Genomic DNA, 20,622 nt, shown 5'->3' on the forward strand with positions numbered 1-20,622 from the left:
GCAGAATAGACAAATCGGTAGAGACAGAAGGTAGATTAGCGATTGCTAGGGGCTGAAAGGAGGAAAAGATTGGGGAGTGACTGCTAATTTCTACAGGGTTTCTTTTGGAGTGATGAAAATGTTCCAGAATTAGATATTGGTGGTGGTTGCACAACCTTAAGCAATTAACATTCACAGCACTGGAGACAGGGCACTAACTAGTAAAGAGGGTCTGGGAAGGTCACCGTCAGTGTCTACTACACCTGCCCTTCCTTTTAAAATCATATCTTTCTTTCAGATTTTACATCATCGATTAAGGTCTATAATTTCTATTATAGCATTTTCTAAATTCACTGCATGCTATGCAAACACTTGTCAAGTTTCAAATTATAGTTTTATATCTTATCCCAAGATTTGGCAGAAATATACATATACTCTTGCTGTTTAAAATCTTCTCTTAGTTCTCATTTTCTGAAATTAAAAAGTACTGAATTTTAGCTTACCCTCTTATGGGAGTCCTGCCATTTTAAACAATCATGTTAGCTCTGCTTTTTGGAGAACAGTATGGAATAATGATGAAGTACACAGGCGCTCTGGCATCCCAGCTGTCCCACCTCCCAGCCCTGTGATCTGAGGCAAGTTGCTTAACTTCTTCACTGGTGCCTCAGTTTCCTCCCACATTAAGTGGGCCTCATAACAGCCTGTATTTCATAAAGTTTTGTAGGAGTTTGTACCTGTAAAGCACTTAGAACAAAGAACAAATCCTGGCCTATAGAAAGAGCTCAATAAATCTTTGCTTATATTTTCTAGGTCCTCCCCAAATATTCTTTTAAGCTTCAGCAACAGAAACCCTGTGGAGTATTGTAACCACAGAAGGCAACGTGAGTTTAAATGGATTTTGCTTTCTGATTTGTTTCTTTTCTGATGACCTTCCTGAATGTGTCAACTTTTTTCTTAGCCTTTTTGGATACAATAGCACATGGGCTTAAGTCTTCAGTGAAATAAAGACTTCTATAACCAGTTTCTGAGTAAACTGATGGTGCTATGGACATCATCCTGTTTGGATTGTCTTTCTTCTAAATACTTCACCTAATATTGTTTCACCCTAAAGTTCATTGGAAGCTTTTATATTTACTAGTGCAACCATAGATTTTTGGAGTCCTATAATCAAAGAATTTTACATATCTAGGGACAGACGTTTTGGAATCCTCTAGTTCAAACTACTTATAGTCTAAACTACAGGTGAGGAACTTGACTCTTAAGAAGATTATATGACTCTTCCAAAATCACAGATACTTCGGTGATTTTTTCTCTCTGATATACTAAATTATCTACCTTTTCTGCACTTCATTCTCATTAATGAAGCACTCTATTGTCGAAAATAGTATCATAAAATTGTATAAATGCTGCTTTCCAATAATACTAAAGGTCTGTTGAGTTCTCTTCACCACCAATCAGGAACCTTTACTGGAAGCTTGTTCCTGATTGGTGAAAGCCTGCTGTAACAGTGGAATTCCAAGGATTCCAAAAAAAGCATAGCAAAAACTGAGTTTGCTGTCTCAGTACCCTGAGCCTAGGCCAACCTGGACTCCTTCATCCCAGATGAGGTGGCCTCTACATTTTATATGAAGGCTCTGATTTTCCCTTCAACTGTGATCCACCTTATGACATGGCAATCCAATACAGACAGGAAGATAAAACTGAACAACACAGCTAAAATAAAGTGTATTCCCAGGTGAAATAGACAAATGCTTTCATTTAAAATGGATTAGTTTGATGAGCTTCAGTTACAAGGCAACAGGAAGGTACCAGTGCACAGGAACTGCATCTATGGGCAGTGTCACCAATTCCTACTAGTGGCAGCAGCTGTGGTGGGTGACATGACTCACTGGAGTGTGTGATCTCATAGCCAGAAAGGATTTGCAAACAGCTCTGATCATTAATCCCATGCTGTGGAAACAGACATGGAGGAGTGCTGTGCTTCTCATAGCTATAGAGGGTCCTGGTTTCCTAAGAAGGAATGTTCACATCCCAGAGCTGGTAGTTTGGTGCCCTATCCCTAGGTGATGAGAGGAAGATGCTTTTTATAATGACTGCCAAGTTGGAGTGGAGTCTCTTTTTGCATTTTCTGGGGGAAGATGCTACCATATTATTTTTTAATATAATTTTTTAATTTACAGAATACCCACTGTGGAGACAGGATGAAGTTGACCAGTGAAAAGTTACCCAAGAACCCCTTTTATACTTCTCTATCCCACTATGCTGCTAAGAACCAAAAACTCTTCCAATGGAGGAAGGAAAAGACTGGTATAAATCCTGATAATATTTTCACTAAAAGTTAATTAGGTACACCAGAGCAAAAGAGACAAGAAATATGAGTCTTACTGCTGGCAAGAAAGTGGTTAAGTTTACAGTCCTTTCTAGCTTTTCTGTAGGAATCTGTGAAATTGCTTGAACCTACCTGGTAGCAAATCATCAGTGAAGAGATTTCATAATGAGATCCTGATCCTGATTTACTCTTAGGACTTTAGGACACCCTTCTGGAAAAGAGAAGCCAGATGTCAGTTCTGTTAAAGAGAACAGTACCATACTTTACTTGAAATTAGCATTTAAAGCTACCATTTTTTTCTATAGACTTAAAAAAATTAAATTGGGGATGGTTAGCTCATCCAGTTAGAGTAGTTCTAATTAAGGCTCAAATTAAGAATTTCACTCACCCACAGGCCAGCTTTGTCTAAAGAATTCCACATAGACTGCATTGCTAGAGCTCCTGCCTAGTAGGAAAGAGGGTTAGTTTGACAAACAGCCAATATATTTCTTAATTATATAAGGCCACAGTGTCAGGTATTGTGATAGTGCTTGCTTTTTCTAAGGTAGTGCTTTTTCTAAGGTAGTGCTTTTTCCTTGAACTAAGGAGGTCAGTTTTAGGAATGAGAACTAGGAAGGAAACTAGTATAAACAGTGTCAGATGAATTCTATTTAATTTATTACTTTAAGAGAGAAAATTCATATTGTATAGATAAAGATGGAATTCTTTACTTTTTAAAAAATCAGATCATTACAGCCATGCTAGTTTGGTGGATAAGGCATTGCACCTCTTGAAGGAAAGAATAAGAAGGGGGGATACTCGGGCGTATTTCCTACGAGGTCAACTGTATTTTGAAGAGGTATCATTTTTTGTTGATTTGTTTTCATATAAAGCTGCTATTAGATCTTCATAGCAAAATTTCCTATAGAGTTCCTTACATTGTTAAACCAGGGAAATTCTGTCAAATTCCATAGATTACGGTTGTGGATTTAAGTATGATAAATTGGTCCCAGCTTATGGAGATATTCATCCTTTCTCCATAAAAGTCATTCTAATTAATGTCATTTATAGGAGTCATTTTGGTATGAAATCCATTTTCACATGATAAATTAAAAATCTAATTTTTATATTTTGCCTGATATATTCAACATCATTTATAAAATATTTTCATTTTATTAACAATTAAAAATCCTGATTCTTATCTAGTACTTAAAGGCAGCTTTATATGTTCCTATATGGAGTAAGGAGGGAATTTCCCTCTTTATCCACATTATGCTGAGGTTTGCAAAGTAGGTCTGGGAGGACCTATGCAAACTCTCACTCCAACTTCAGCAATATAGCTTCAGTTGTTCATTGAACCCCAAGGGAAGATGTGAAAAGGGACCAGCTGTCCCCAACCCCTCACTATCCATTGAATGTTTGGGCAGCTGTTCACCTATATCCCACTTACTTATCTTTTGATGGCTCCCTCATTCATTCTGGCAACAAATATTTGTTGAGGACTCATAATGCACCTGTCACTGTGAGGATCATGTAGCATAATGGTTCAGAGAATGATCTTTCAGCTTTGGGCATAGGTTCCAAAACGGTTCTGTTGCTTGTTAAGTGTATTCTTGGGCACAAATGCTTAACCTCTTGGTGCCTCAGTTTCCTCATCTGTAAAAGGGCGTAATAATATGCATTTCATAGAGCTATTATGAGGGTATATTAATTGTAAAAATACTAACAGGGCCTGGCACCTAGTAAGTGCTTTATAAGTATTTGCTACTATTATGCTAGGTACTAGCTATACAGTGATGAGGGAGTTAGAATGGTCCCCATTTCATAGAGCTTACAGTCTAGCGAAAGAAATTAAATTAATATGTAATTAAAAATAAGTTAAAGTACTATGAAAGCAATTAACTGAGTACTCTGAGAGAGAATAACTTAGGGATAGGGCGGAAATACCTGTTGTTGAAACTAAAACTTGAAGAGAAGGAAACAGTTAATGCAAACAGCCACAGAGAAGTGCATTCCAGGTAGAAGGGAGAACAAATGCAATGTTTCTGAGATGAGGAAGAGTTTGGTGAGCTCTAGGAATTAACAGACCAATGTCATAGTCAGCAAGGCAGAGAGTGACTCTAGATAAGCCTTGTTTAAAATGTAGTGAGAAGCCATTGAAGTGTTTTGAGACTGTGATGAATGGATTGGAAGGGAAGCATAGAACCAAGACCAGTTTAGGGGAAAATTATACTAGTTGGGTCAAGAGAGGATGGTGGTCTTGACCCAGCAGTGGAGCTGGGTCCTAGGTTTATTTTGGAGATACAAATAATGGCATCATGGACTGAAAAATAGAGAAGTGGGGAGGAGTGAGTTTTGAGGGAACCATCAGGAGGTCAGTTTTTGGACATTTTATGTTTGAGATTTCCCTCAGTCATCCAAGTATACGCTTCAAAGTAGAAACTACATGTAAGACTCTAGATCTCAAAGGAGAAGTCTGAGTTGAAAGTATATATCTGAGATTTTCCAGCATGTATATGGTATTTAAAATCATGAACAACTGAAAGGACTTCCTTTCTCTTCCTCTGTATAGAGTATTCTAAGTTTTCCAGCCCTCTTATATGTTGGCCAAACACTAGCCAGAAAGGAGAATGAATCTTTACAAATCAGTCATTTACTCATTGTTATGTGTTCTTTTTTTTTTTTTTAATGAATTTATTTATTTATTTATTTATTTATTTTCGGCTGTGTTGGGTCTTCGTTTCTGTGCGAGGGTTTTCTCTAGTTGTGGTGAGCGGGGGCCACTCTTCATCACGGTGCGCGGGCCTCTCACTGTCACAGCCTTCTCTTGTTGCGGAGCACAGGCTCCAGACGCACAGGCTCAGTAGCTGTGGTGCATGGGCTCAGTTGCTCCGCAGCATGTGGGATCCTCCCAGACCAGGGCTCGAACCCGTGTCCCCTGCATTGGCAGGCGGACCCTCAACCACTGCGCCACCAGGGAAGCCCAAGCCCCATTTTTGTTCCTTACACTTTAGCATATTTGTTATTATATCCTATAACGCTGAGGAGCCTTAAATGAATGACATATAACATGTAGGTTTTTATAGGAAGTATGGGAGAAAGATAATTCTGGAGAATCACGTTTGTTTCTCTGTGTCTTCTCCCTAGCTAGAAAATGGCAAAACTGGAAGAGCCATATCATAGTGGATATTTAGTAGTAGCGGATATCCTGATGTTTCTCTTTTCTCGTAGTCTTTGGCCCCAGCTCTGAACTTTCTCAGACTCCAGGAGTAGTGGGTGATATGGCAGGCTGGAATGAGCAGAGGGCTAGGCTATCATTTAGAGAGCGGTTTGGCAATAGCCAAGAGTAAGAGTGAAAGCCAAAGAGAGTCTGACCCAGGTTCCTCCCGGTCAGTTCCCTCAGTTGCCATATTTAGGTCTATTTTATTGCTTTTATAGTGTGTTGATTGTTGTCAATAGCTTACTTGAAAATTCCATAAATTTGTTGCTGTCTTGTGTTTGGTGCTGCTAGCTAGATTTAGGTGGGAACTAAGTATTTGGGATTACTTTAAGGTAATAATGAAAATAATTCAGTATTTCCTGGGAGCTTACAGGGATGGTATGAAGAAGCATTAGAACAGTTTGAAGAAATCAAGGAAAAGGATCATCAGGCAGCTTACCAGCTAGGAGTGATGTATTATGATGGCCTGGGGATGACCGCAGACGCTGTAAGTTGTTGTTTTGTTCACAGTGTTTAAGATTTCATTGTTTATGGATTATTTGATATATTTAAACTTATATTTTAATAATATATTTCTATACTTATATTTAAATAATTATCTATCCTTTCAGCATTTAAAGGATAGCAGTAGTCATTTTTACATTTACGTGAAAAACAAATTTCTTTTTGCCCCTCTCCTTGCTACTGTTAGCCGTCAATAACATTTTTACTTTAAAATGTTTTCCTTTGTTTTTAAAAGTTACTTCAAAGCTACATGAACGGGGCTTCCCTGGTGGCGCAGTGGTTGAGAGTCCGCCTGCCGATGCAGGGGACACGGGTTCGTGCCCCTATCCCGGAAGATCCCACATGCCGCGCAGCGGCTGGGCCCGCGAGCCATGGCCGCGGAGCCTGTGTGTCCGGAGCCTGTGCTCCGCAACGGGAGAGGCCACAGCAGTGAGAGGCCCGCGTACAGCAAAAAAAAAAAAAAAAAAGCTACATGAACGTGGAGAAAAGTTAGAAAATAAGCAAAAATAAGATCACTCCAAATTTTACTACAAATATGAACTTTGTTATTATTTTAGAGTATATTCTTCCATGTATTGCCCTATGCAAAAAAAAAAGATAAGCTGAAACCAGAATGTGTTCATTAGACAGTCACACTTGCCATGAAACTTCTTAAGTCTCTCTCTAGAATGCGAATTTTTTTGAAAAATTGGTTTTATACTTATTCGTGCTTTCTAACTCAGTGGTCCCCTATTTCTATTTAAATGGTATCATGACTGCACCATCACCCAAGTTATAGGATTATTTAACATGGAATTTAGAAATAGGTCCTTGGAAAATGGTAATAACAGTAGGATAATATTCATCACTATATCTTTTTAAAACTTTTAAACAATCTAACCAGAAAGAATTTACATAAACAAAAAGAATCAACAATTTGAGTTTACCAAAGATATAATAATACCAGTGAAAAATATTTGCTGCACAAAAATAAAGAGGAAAACAATAAAATGCTTAATTTCTGACAGGGCCTAACCAGAAGAAATACAATAGAAATTAGATGACAATTGAACTCTAGTCTCAAAAAGTTAAGAAAACAAATTGGGGAACAAATTGCAATGAAACAACTTAAACTTGTGAAAACAAATCTTTAAAAATTTTACTTTCCAAAAATAGAATTTATACTGAATACATCTACCAAAACTAACACATATTCCCTAATACCATTTAATACCCAGTTTATATTCAAAATTCTCAAATTGTCCCAAAGTGGTCTTTCAAGCCAGCATTCAGTCAGAGACCACCCAATGCATTGAGTTGTAATATCTGCAAGTTTCTTTAATCTAGATTAATTCTCTCTCCTGCCTTTTTTTCATAATATTGACTTTATTGGAAGTGACACTTATATGGTACTTATGCAGAAAAATGTCTTCTTTTGTAGTGCATACTGAAATATTTAGGGGTGAAGTGTCCTGATATTTTCGTATCGGCATATAACTTGAAACAAGTCACCAAAAAAGACAGATGAAGCAAATATAGCAAAATGTTATTACTGACAATCTATGTGGTAGTTATGCAAATTTTTTAATTTTTATTTTATTTATTTATTTATTTTCGGTACGTGGGCCTCTCACTGCTGTGGCCTCTCCCACTGCAGAGCACAGGCTCTGGACGCACAGGCTCAGCGGCCATGGCTCACAGGCCCAGACGCTCCACGGCATGTGGGATCTTCCCGGACCAGGGCACGAACCCGTGTCCCCTGCATCAGCAGGCAGACTCTCAACCACTGCACCACCAGGGAAGCCCTATGCAAATTTTTATGTAATATTCTTTCTACTTTTCTGTATGCCATTCTAAGATCTTCTGTATTCAATTCAGCCTTTTTCTCAGACTACTTCCTTCACTTCCTTGCCTTATCAGAAACTTGGTTGTCCCACAAGCAGTCCTCTTTAGAGGAGGGCTCTCCTTACAACCTCCCAAAGTACCATAATGCTCAAAGGTAGAGCTGGTATTATTTTCATTTCCCAATTCACTTTCTAGCTATTATTTCTCCTCCACCTCAGGCACAAAGTATACCTACTTTGAAGTTCATTCCAACTCATTGCTTTCCTCGTTCTATCAATTTCCTGGTTGTTGGTGATTTTCTAATGTTAACCTGAAGACTTTGGCTCTGGGATTACATTTTCCTCCCTGTGTCATTCCACCATTTTATCTGATACTTGAATGAAGAACTGAGCAGCAAGAAGGAGCAACATATAGGTCTAGGTGAATCACATTCCAGGCAGAGGAAATAGCTAGTGTTCAGGCCTGAGGAAGGATTGTACAGCTGGAATACAGTCAAAACAGTGAAACAGGGACCAAACCACGTGGAACTTGGCAAACTACGGCCAAATGGATTGTATTCTCAATTCAGTGTGAAGACACCAAAAGGGAGTGCAATTAATATGATGAACATTTTCAAAGATCATTTTGTCTGTTGTGTGGAGAATGGATTGAATGGAGGCAGGAGTAGAAGCAGGAAGTCCAGTGAGGAAGCCACTGCAATAGTTCAGGTAAAATAGCAGCTTTAACTGGAATTATAGTGGTGGGAATAGAGAAAAGGGGACAGATCTAGGATATGCTCTTAAGAGGATACAGGACTTTCTGATGGATTGGGAGAGGGGCAGAGATAAGGGGAGGAGTCAAGGGTGATTCCTACTTTTTGTCTTGAGTGGATGATGTTGCCATTTAATAACTATGGGGTGACTGAGGGAGAAGCACATTTGGCGTACAGGAGGAAAAGCCAAACATTTATGTTTGAATGTTTCATTTGAAGTACCTGTTAAGACACCTAAGTAGAGATGTCAGGTAGAGAGTCTGGAGCTTAACGGTGCCGTCAGGACTAGAGAAATCAGTGGGGGTCTATCTGTGGAGCAGTGGGAGTTACAGCACCAGCTTGGATAAGATTGCAGAATGAGTGAGTATCATAGACAAGAGCCAAAGGTCAAGGCCAGGCACTGGAAGCCCTCCAGTATTTCATGGTCAGAATGGAAAGAACAGCTAGCCAGCAAAGGAGAAGGAGAAGGAGAAGACAGGGAGGACAGCGGAAAATGAGGACTGTGTGGTGATCTGAAAGTCAAACGATGAAATTGTTTCAAGAAGGAGGGAGTGATCATCTGTCTCAAATTCTGCTGAGAGGTGAGCAGAATGAAAACTGAGCACTTACTGTCAGACACACTAAGACGAATTTCACTGGAGATCTTGACAAAGCATTTCAGTGGGACCAAGGTCACAAGGGACCAAGATTGGAGTGGGTGGAGGAGACATATGGATGTAAGGAAGTGGAGATAAGCACTGAGCTTTGTTATAAAGTAGAACAAATATATGTGCAATAACTGGGAGGGATCATGGGATCAAGGGAGGGTTTTCTCCCAGATCAAAGATATTTCAGTATTATTTGTAAATTGACACACAAGATCTGGTAGAGAGGAAAAAATTGATGATGAATCAGGTAAACTGATAGATTTGGTGTTTCCTTCAATTCTTTCTGTTTTCTCAGTGATATAAAAGTGAAGCCATGTGTTTGCTGTGGCAGCATGTATCCTAAAATTCTAACAATTCAGAGAAAATAAGCATAGCCCCTGTGCAAAGATGACACACAAATTCATGAACTGTTCTATATTTTTTATAAAAATATTTAAAAAGTTGAAACCATGAGCTGAGACTGAGGAGAGGGAGCGAGGGGACAGCAGAAGTCTGAAGAGAAAGGAAGAGGTTTGAAGTAGTATCTTCTCTTCCAGAGAAGTGGGAGAGATGGTTGATGAGACAAACTGATAGTATTGCTTGTGAGGGGAGAGCCCGCTCTGAAATTTGAAGTCACAAATTGTAAGAAGGACCTGTCAGCATGGTTATGTTTTTCTCCAGCCATGTTCAGTGGTTTAAGTACAGCAGAGTAGCTGGAGAAATAAGATATCTGCCACATGAGTGAGTGTCATGGAGGGAAAGAGGGACAAAGGAATGAGTACGGTGACAGATACAGAATAAGCTGATGTGGGAAGAACACGAAGGTGTAGAAAGACCAGGAAAATTGGTAGATTCGACGGGTTGGCATATGGCAACTCCAAAATACAATGGCTTGAATGTAATTACATATGGAGGCCAGAGGAGCAAAAAAGATGATGTTCTCTGTAGGTCTGTTCAGTTAACCCAAGGTAAAGGGGCAAAGAGCAAATTCTTTTAATGTTTATCATTTTATTAATTTACCGAGTTCTTGACAGTAATTTGGTCCAGAGTCAGGTTGAACCAAATATGCTTTGTGTGGTAGGTTTGAAATGTCTTGAAATTTACATGTTATAAACCCCAAAATATTGATACAAAACCGCATTATGTTTGCTTTAGTCATATATCTTTTGAAAGAAATTGAAAGGAAAAAATAAATACACAGGTATGTATATATGTGCCTGGGTATCCTTTTATATTTGTACATATTTACCATTTCTGGGGCTTTTCATTCCTCCCTATCAATCTGCGTTGCCATCTGGCACCATATTCCTTTTCCGTTCAACCTGAAGAACTTTCTTTAAAGAGCATTTCTTGTAAGTGTGCAGGTGATGAGTTATCTCCAATTTTAATTACCTGAAAATGTCTTCAGTCTGCCTTCATTTTTGATGAATTGTTTTGCTGTTTTTTTCTTTCCTCACTTTAAAAATGCCATTGTAAAATCTTCTAGCTTCTCACAAGAAGTCAGTCTCTGATTGTATTATGTTCCCTGTATATAATGTGTCCTTTTTCTCTGGCTGCTTGCAGGATTTCTATGGATTTCAGCAGTTTGACTATGATGCATGCCTAGGAGAGGGTTTTTGTTTATCCTGTCTGGGGTTCATTGAACTTCAATGATCCCTTTCAGTTGCAGTTTTCAAGAGTCATTCCTCTTCCAGTTGTGTTTGCTTTGATAAACTTCCCAGTGCCTTTAAGAACTTTTTTTTTTAATTAATTAATTTATTTATTTGTTTTTGGCTGCGTTGGGTCTTTGTTGCTGCGTGTAGGCTTTCTCTAGTTGTGGAGAGCGGGGGCTACTCTTTGGTGCAGTGCGCGGGCTTCTCATTGTGGTGGCTTCTCTTGTTGCGGAGCACGGGCTCTAGGCGCGCGGGCTTCAGTAGTTGTGGCTCACAGGCTCTTGGGTACCAGCTCAGTAGTTGTGGCGCATGGGCTTAGTTGCTCCGCGGCATGTGGAATCTTCCCGGACCAGGGCTCAAACCTGTGTCCCCTGCCTTGGCAGGCGGATTCTTAACAACTGTGCCACCAGGGAAGCCCCTCCCAGTGCCTTTAGAAAGTTGTTCTTTATGTTTGGTCCTGATTTAATCACTGCTATCTGTGGGAGGATTTACACGAACACTTCACTCTACTACCATTATACTGGAAGTTCTCTCTTACTAACCAGTTGGGGAAAGAAATGGTAGACACCTACCTCACACACTCACAGAAGTAAATCCACATGATCTGGGACTCAGTAAAACACCTTTATTTTCTCATCTATTACTGTGTTGTTTAGCCAGCAATAGCACTTTGAGAGACTAGTGAGGAGTAAAAGTTAGAATGCAGTGTATACAAATGTACTTGACTGTCAAATATTATTTTCTTCTTTGGAGTGATTTCTGAAGGTTTTGAAACTGTGGGTTAAATCTACTTCACCTGCCTTCACTAATCAAAGTCGTTTTAAGACTCATGTGTCCTCCAAGCTGCACTTGCATAAACAATAAGATGTTTGCCTGAGTTGTTTTCTGGGAACTTGGAGCCAGTGGCATCTAGTTTGAGCTGAGCTGGTTAAGACTAGATAGGACCATTGACTCTCCAGCTGGGCATCCACAGGCGTCCATTGCTTCATGACGTTTTGAACGTGCAGAGGCCTGCATCTTAGTTACACCTGCGCAGAGAGAAGATTACCTGCCAATTCCCACATCTTTTCACAATCACCTTTCCCCACGCCCCGCACGCTCCCCATGCCTCGGACCGCCCTGCTGTTTTATTCCTTATCCCATAAGTACCCCGAGCTGCCTGCCTGCTGGGAGGCTGGTGTGAGATTTGTTCTCCCGTCTTCTGGTTTGGCTGCCTCTTGTTGCTGCAAACCTCGGTGTCTCCGTGTTTGGCTTGCTGTGCGTCTGGCAAGACAGATCTGGTTGGGTAACACATGTGGTGAGCCAGCCAAGAGGTGAGTCCGGGTGAACCTTTGGCCCATGGTTCGTCGGCCCCTTGCAGGCACTGAGGACCTGTGGACCAGCCCGAGCAGCTCCCTGGCGTGTCCGTTCCCAGACTGACCCTGGGTTTTCAGGGAGGCACTGCTGACCTTCCATGCTTAGTTTCATCTTGTAGCAAAGAGAGGCAATGGAGCAGGACCCTGTGGTGCTTCCCCTCCATGTCCTCTGCCTGCCTTTAGTCAAAGAATAAATCCAGAGACGTGAGAAGGTGCAGAAGCCAAGGAAAACAAGACCAAGAAATAATAGTTGAGTCACTGAGTGAAGTCAGGGACCATGAGTCCCTCCTCAAGGGCTGTAGATCATACTCTGGGCCGTATCCTGTGAGCTGTTTTATAGATACTGAAACCCCCACTAAGTGAAGGAAATTAACTACATGATGACCAGGCTGTAGCCATGACATAAGCTGCCACAGTTCTGAGAACTGGCCTCAAAGAAATGGGAACAAACCAACCCTGGCACTGAAGACTAACTATACTTAAAACAATGAAGTTGACGCCGACCAGACCACCACGTGACCAATTTCCAGGTGACTGTCTGGAGTTGACTGGGCGGTTTCTGCATGTAGCCCCTCCCTCCACCTAAACACCCCTGAAACTCCCCTTTTAAAGTGCTTTCCCACTGATTTGTCAGTGAGGAGTCAGTCTCTGAACGTAAGTCCACCATTCTCGCCGCTGCTGGCCTCAGAAATAAAGCAAACTCTCCACTAGCCTTGCCTCTCGAATATTGGCGTTTGAGTGGCGAGCAGGTGGACCCGACTTTCAGTAACATTTTTGGGGGTTTTGGGCTTTTGGATTTGGAAGATGTTTTTAGGGTAAACCTCGTTAAAGAAATGCACCTGTGCCTAGATTGTCTTGGGAACCCTGAAGGATCATGGGTCAGAGGCCCACCTGATGGGATTTTGGCAGACAATATAAAAGGTTATAGCTGCTGAGGTACTCTGTACCTGAGTTAAAGGCCCAGGGCTCTGGTTTTTAGTTTTGTTTTGGTCTTGTTTGTCCATGTCTATCTATGTCTGATTGTCTTAATTGTTAGGAATTGGCTACCAGGGGTTGAGCTTCTTGGTGACTGTAGCAAGGACCCTTAGATTTTGTTGCTGCACCCACCTGGGAACAAAGCCCCTTCAAAATGGGCAATGTTAATTCAGTTCCCTCTTGCAGCCCTCTAGGCTACATTCTCCAAAATTGGGAGACTTTCAGTTATGAATCCATGGAAAAATAAAAGATGGTTATTTTTTTGTAACACTAAATGACCATAATATCCTCTAGACACTGGAGCACAATGGCCTGAAAATGGATCCTTAAATTACAGTAAAACTTTGCAAGTAGGTTTATTTTGTAAACAGGAATAAAAATGGGGTGAAATACCTTATGTACAGTCTCTTATGTTGTTGTATCAGAATAAACCTGCGTAGAGTAGATGTAAGGTAATGGTCCAACAGGAAGGAAAAGCAAAGACACCTGTTTTGCTGGATTCTAATGAAAAGGAGGGTGACTTGCTGTGGACTGAGTGGACGCTCGGATGCTCCTCCTCCACCCTTACAGGGTGGCGCTGCCGCTCCTTCACTGTCAGCATTTGAGCCTCAGGCTCTCGGGCCCCTGTGCCCTCCCCCCACCCCAGTCTCTGAGGGTTGAGAAACAGGAATGGCCTCCCCTTTTATTACCTGCCAGGGTGTGCAGCTTGGCCAGGGCGCTACCCAAATGCGGGTAGGGCAATATCCCTTAAGGCAAGTCCCCACTGGGGCTGTGAATGCTGAGACTGGGCAGCTGATGGGATGGATCTGGGTCCACTTCCCTGTCCGCTTGGGATTTATTTAATTGGAAGAACAATATGCCAACTTATAGAGATGACTCGAGAATGGAAAACCTTCATTGATTGTCTTTTTTTTTAACCCACAACCTAACCTGGGCAGATGTTCAAAATTTATTAAATACCCTCCTCACTTCAGAAGAGCATAGGATGGTGCTGGATAAAGCTCGAGAGGAGGCAGATCTGCTTCGTGCAGAAACCCCTGGCAACCCGGTGAGGGCTGCTGCATGTGGGGCTACACCAAAAGCAGATCCTGATGGGGATGTGAATGCTGGAGACAGGCCCGAATTATTGAGATTTCATTCTTGCAGGATTGCGAAGAGGGATGCCAAAACAAGCCTTAATAAAGTACAGGAGGTAAAACAGAAACCAAGTGAGGATCCTTCAGAATTTCCAGAAAGGGTCTTTAAAGCCTATAGGCAACATACAGAGAGAACTTATAAAAGTCAGAGTGACCATTTTTTGGTCAGAGCGCACCCAGTATACAGAAGAAACTGCAAAAGATGGAAGGGCCTTTAGGAATGCCTATGTCTTGACTTGTTGAAACTGCCTTCAAAGTTTCTAATAGCAGAGACCAGGTTCAGGAGAAAAGGGAACAATGGAGAATGAAAGAGGCTGCTCTGCGGGCAGCTACCTTAACACCGGGAAGAGCTGGCTGGAATCAAGGACTCCCACAAGGGACTCGGCAAAAGCTTCCACTCCAACGGGCACCCGATAGCGGGACCCCACCAGTGTGCATATTGCAAACAGGAGGGACACTGGAAAAGACGGTCCCATCCTAAGTAAGACTCTTGAAGGTAAACATCTGGCACATCAGATGCCCTAGCTGAGAAAGACGGTGACCAAGAATGACAGGCCCTAGGGGTTCCTTTAAATCTTGTGAAGTCCATCATCTCCCAAGCAGAGCCCTGGATGACTATGACCGTGGGAAATTAACTTGTGGATTTTGATAGATATTGGGCCATTTACTCAGTTTTAAATACCTGGCTTTCTAAGCTTCCTTCTAAAACTGTTAGTAACTGGGGTGTCCAAAGAAACCTTGAAAATGCCTTTTTTTTCCAGCTGCTAAACTGTCAGATGGGGAAAACGCCTCTGAAGCATAGCTTTGTATACATGCCTGAATGCCCCATTCCGCTTCTGAGACGAGATTTACTAACTAAGTATCAGTGTTACCTTTGCCCCTGAGTGGACAGACATTAAAGTACCACCAGAGCAGGCTTGTGCATTGCAGGCTCTGTTACTCCAATCCCAAAAAGAACAGAGATTTGCAAAGAGGAGTCCAAAGGACCTGGGCAGACGGGAGGCTGGGAATAGCAAAGAGCTAGGCCTATACAGTTTAGGGCACCACCTGAGGTCAGCTTGTACACGATTTAAGAACAATTAGATTGTAAAAGAGACTAATCCAGTAGTCCCTAACCCATATACTCTGCTCACTAATCTGTCCAGACATTGTTGGTTTACTGTATTAGAGTTGAAAGATGCCTTTTCTTGCATATCCTTGTTTTAAATCCCAAGAATTGTTTGCTTTCAAATGGGAAGATCTAGGTACTAAGAATTAAACAACAGTACTGCTGGACAGTTACTTCCTCAGGGATTTAAAACTTTACCCGCGATGTTTGGAGACATCCTGGCAAGAGATTTGAGGGACCCTTAACTAAATGAGGGAGTGCTGCTCCAGGACGTGGTTGATACTTATTACCAGTAAAACAAGGGACACCTGAGACCAGAATATGGGTTTTTCTGTTTTTTTTTCAGAATATGGTTTTGATTTCAACGTTTTTGGTTGAACAGGTCTATCAGGTATCCAAGAAAAAGCAGAGTTCTCAATCCCTCTGTTAAATATTTGGGTTTTGAACTCACAAGGACAGAGAGACTTGCCCTCTAATGGAAGGGAAGCTCTAGCTAGGGCTGCAGCTCCCACCAAGAGATAATTGCAGGAATTTCTGGGAATGGCTGGGTTCTGCTGTATTTGGGTCCCCAACTTTGGACTCATAGCAAAACCCATTTAGGAAGCTCTTAAAGGAGACAATGAACATCTATACTGAAATCATGGAGGATAAACATCCTGAAGACCAGCTCCATCTTCGCCGGTTGGGACCTTATGAGGAATGCACTGAGAAAGGGAAAGCACATTGCAGGAGGAATACCGCGGTGGTTCCAACCCTGACGCTGACTTTCCCGAGTGGGCGAGCAAACCCCCAGAAAAAAGCCACGGGAAAGAAATTAAGGTGAGTGGGATTGCTGCGGTGGTGGCTTTGAAAAGTAAAATTTAGAAAGCAATTGAAATAATTTGCTAGTAACCAGATTGATTGTTTTCTTTTGTTCTGCCTTCTCTTTGTTTCTAACCTCCCAGGCTTGGACAATTCAGTGATTCGGATTTTTCAGTCTTTGGCAAAAGTAGGTAATTTCTCTAGCTTTTGGATATGTCATCTAAAACCTTCTGTATTTGATCATGCTGACCCCTTGGTTGTGCCTGTCGTTAATTTTTGACCATCCCTAACTTCACTGTGACTTCAGGTGTGAACATATCAAATTAAGCTAATCAACAAAATGTCCTGTCGCATTTTTTTCTTGAATAAGCCAAAATTTGGTCTCCTCATGTCCTCAGAATAAAAAACCAAAAACAAAAATCCCTGGCACCTACCCTTGTCACGGTTCTATTTGGTGAGGATATTGTAGAAACCACACTTAATTCTCCCAGCCTATGTTCCTTCGATACTATCTAAGTGTTTCAGTCAAAGGTGATAATCATCAACACACTCCAATTTGTAAAAAAGTAAGACCCCGATCCCTGGCTCGCCAGTGTCCTAGGTAAAATCCCTAAAAATGAGAGTCGAAATGTTCGCATGTCTGGCATTCTGTATGCCCTCACAGTGTACATATTTGCCCCACCCCGTACCTATTTGTCTACAGTTTTTATTACCAATCTTGGGCCTATGAATGCCTTGACAGCTGGCGCATAAGTGGTATTTGTTTGGGATCAAAATGTTAACTTGAAACCAGGAACAAGAGAATATTCTCAAATGGGTGCTAAATAGTTTGATTCCTCAAGCCTCTGTTAGGCCTATGCCCCTTTTCAGCAGGAATTAGCCAGAGCTGTCCTCACCCTTTTTCCTCAAGAGTTGAGGAATGATCAAAAAGCAGGGGGGGACTGAAACCGTGGGTCAAATCCACTTCACCTGCCTTCACTAATCAAGGTGGTTTTTTAAGATTCATGTGCTCCAAGCAGCATGTAGCCTAAACAAGATGTTTGCCCGGGTTGTTTTCTAGGAACTTGGAATCAGCTGTGTCTAGTTTGAGCTGAGCTGGTTAAGACTGGAGAGAACCACCGACCCTTCAACTGGGCGTGCGTGTCTGTTGCTTAGTGACTTTTTGAACGTGCAGAGGCCTATAGCTTAGTTACACCTGTGCAGAGCAGAGATTCCTGCACCTTTTTCCAATCGCCTTTCTCCACGCTCCCCACACCTCCAACTGCCCAGCTGCTTTCTTCTTTATCCTATAAATACCCCGAGCTCCTTGTCTTTGGGGAGGCGGATTTGAGATTTGTTTTCCCACCTCCTACTTGGCTGCCTTGTAAACCCTCTTTGCTGCAAACCTCGTGGGCTCAGCATTTTGGCTTGCTGTGCGTTGGACAAGAGGAACATAGTCTAGTAAACAGTTTGTGTCTGGGTTTTTGGAGGGAGGAAAGCTTTTGTTGGTGGTTAGAACGTCTTCTGTGTTTTGTGACTATGCAGATGTCATATGAAGATGAGTGTAGTAGACGTAAATTTATCACTGAGCACAGCTAGGGAAAGTGTGCTTGAAGAGAGAAGACAGAGTTTGGAGCTCACACGTGTCCTGTAAGGATTAAAAATGTGGAAGTTACTGGCTATTCTTACACTTTAAGTTCTAAGAACTGTGCCGATTCAGAATAAGGGCTATGAGGAGAGAAGAAGGAAACCATATTGAGATGTAATGCAAATGTGGAAGCTATAAAATGAAGGGAATGCTTTATATCCCAGAGCTCCTGGGAACGCTGACCCAGGAGATGGACTTTTACTTATTTCTAGCCCTGCAGAGTCCAGGACAACCATACCTATTAGGTATAAACTCATGACATTCTACCTCATGTTGGAGGGTGAACGCTTTACAGCACTATTGGGAGAAAACTAAACTAGGACTTTCTGTTTTGTTCTTTTCCTTTGTGGAAGGAAAAAGGAGTGGAATATATGAAGAAAATTATTGATTCTCCGTGTCCCAAAGCCAAGACACTTACAAATTGCAGCAGCTTATAACCTTGGAAGAGCTTATTATGAAGGAAAAGGTGTTAAACAATCAGACGAGGAAGCTGAAAGGTAATCTGACCTGAGAACAAGATTTTTGTTTTAATCAAATGCTTTAAACAAAGAATAACTTGCCTTGCCCTTCTCTTCTAGACTGTGGCTTTTTGCTGCAGACAGTGGAAATCCAAAAGCTAGTGTGAAGGCTCAAAGTATCCTAGGATTGTATTACTCAACAAAGGAACCCAGAGAGTTAGAGAAGATAACAGTGGTTTATTTGTTTAAATCCTGGCATCCTGTGTAGATTAATATTTGGTGAGGAGTAAGTATGTAGTCTTGAATATCTCTTATATTTCTTTCAATGTAAAGAAAGCTTACATTTTAGGATCTCCAAGCTCATTTCACCCTTCCTCAACTATGAATGCTGCCTTCCCTGCCTCTACCAAAGGAGACCACGGATGTGAGCACTTTGTATGCTATAAAAAGCACACATACAAAATATTCTACCATAAAAGGTAAAAGAGGGGGGAGAGTCAGTACAACCTCTTTAATCACCAATGATGGAAACCCTTTCCAAGAAATCTTATATGGAGAAGGAAATGAGGCGTTAAGGGCAAACTTATAGGAGGCACGTAACCCCCAAGATCCTTGTCAGATAACTGAGGAGCCACTTGGAAATCGGTTTGAACTAACTCAGATTCACTGTAGCTGAGTACTGAGCAAACGTGCTTGGACCACATGCTGGTTTTTATCCTTGGTTTTCTTTGATCCCGTTGGAGCTCCAAGAGGATCTGAGAGATGGCCGCAATCTCACAACATCAGCTGCTCTCCTCTCCTTGCTGTGCCTCATTACAAAGCCTTTCAGACGCTTGGTTCCTATTTCCCACCTTCTTGGTCCTTCCTCTGGAAAATCTGAAAATCCTGAAACCTGAACAGCTGAGCTCAAGCCAGTGACCTCACCTGTACTGTGGGCAGACAACAGGCGGGCTCCCCTCAGCACCCTTTCTCAGGCATGCGAAGTTGGTCCTAGCCTGACATACGTTCAGGGGGTTAGAACGATGTCCTAGAGATGAATTAATAGTACTGTCTTATAGAGATATTCCCTTTATAATCCACCTTGTGAGTACTAGGGAATTGTGCTTTCTCCTAGGCATTTTATTGGCATTCAGAAGCTTGTGGCAATGGAAACCTGGAATCCCAGGGTGCACTTGGGCTCATGTACTTTTATGGGCAAGGCATCCACCAGGATAGCGAGGCTGCCCTGCATTGCTTGAGGGAAGCAGCAGAGCGTGGAAATGTCTACGCTCAAGGGAATCTCGTGGAGTATTACTGTAAGATGAAATTTTTTACAAAGTGTGTTGCATTTTCCAAAAGGTGAGTAAGCTGGATAAAAGTATTTACAAAAACTCTTACTAGATGTTCTATGCCAGGTCTGTTTAATAGAACTCGCTGCAGTATTGGAAACGATGGCTATTGGTACTGGCAGTGTGGCCAGTGCAACTGAGGACTGAACTTGTAATTTTCACTGGATTTTAATTTTAATAGCCACACGTAGCTCATGGCTACCATATTGGATAGTACATCTGTTAGTCTGCAGAACTTCAGTGCTATTTGCTCTGTATACCAGCTAAGTAATCTTACACAAGTTTAACTTTTGGGGCATCAATTGTTCTTTTGTAATCCTGCAGAAGTATTTTCTTCTTGATTAAAAAAAATAGTGAATATAAAGTGTTTAACACAGCTTGGCACATGAGAAATGTTAAACTTTTTTTCCTACACCCTTAGCCATAGGTTCTATAACTGCACAATTGCAGTATAGCTTGATGAGGACTGTACAATGAGAATGGTTAAAAGACTCCAACACTAACATAAAGTATATGGAAATTTCTCTTCTCTGAGGCCATGTACTTTCCTGCATTTACCCACAATGTACAAATGCAACAGACCTGGGTGTCCTCTAAAAGGCTATAAGGCCATGCTGCCATTTCCCTCTCAATAATGCCCTTCCCACGGAGCCCACAGGTTCCCCTCGCCCCGAGCCCAGTGTGAGGCAGACAAACACGGCAGGATGAAAGAATTGCTTTTACCCTCTCCTCCCCAACATCATGGCCTCCAGGCAGCAGGCCACTTAAAGGTGTGGTCTCTGATGTCTCAAATCCTCTAGTGCCCATATGGTTAAAACTAAGACTTCAAACAGTTCTTTAAAAACTTTTGGAACTTTCCATCATTGTCCATGTTCCTATTTCCCACAGTATTACGGCTGACGTGGAGTTGACTTGTTTTCATGTAGTTCTCCATTGCTGTATCTGGGTTATAGAGAAGGACTTTTTATTG

At 41.6% G+C, this 20,622-nt stretch overlaps 1 protein-coding gene across 1 annotated transcript; it reads left to right on the forward strand.

The window, feature by feature from the left end:
* Positions 1 to 839: 839 nt before the first annotated feature.
* On the forward strand, positions 840 to 19,666 carry LRP2BP (LRP2 binding protein; the record flags this gene model as incomplete). The annotated part of the gene is given in 8 exon segments (XM_081220869.1): positions 840 to 860; positions 2,160 to 2,286; positions 3,034 to 3,146; positions 5,881 to 5,994; positions 18,220 to 18,273; positions 18,275 to 18,363; positions 18,445 to 18,550; positions 19,439 to 19,666. Coding segments are annotated over 7 exon segments (810 nt in total). The 5' UTR covers positions 840 to 860; positions 2,160 to 2,180.
* Positions 19,667 to 20,622: the final 956 nt, after the last annotated feature.

Source organism: Mesoplodon bidens, assembly GCF_964165515.1.
Source record: "Mesoplodon bidens genome assembly, chromosome: 20".
Classification (NCBI taxonomy): domain Eukaryota; kingdom Metazoa; phylum Chordata; class Mammalia; order Artiodactyla; family Ziphiidae; genus Mesoplodon; species Mesoplodon bidens.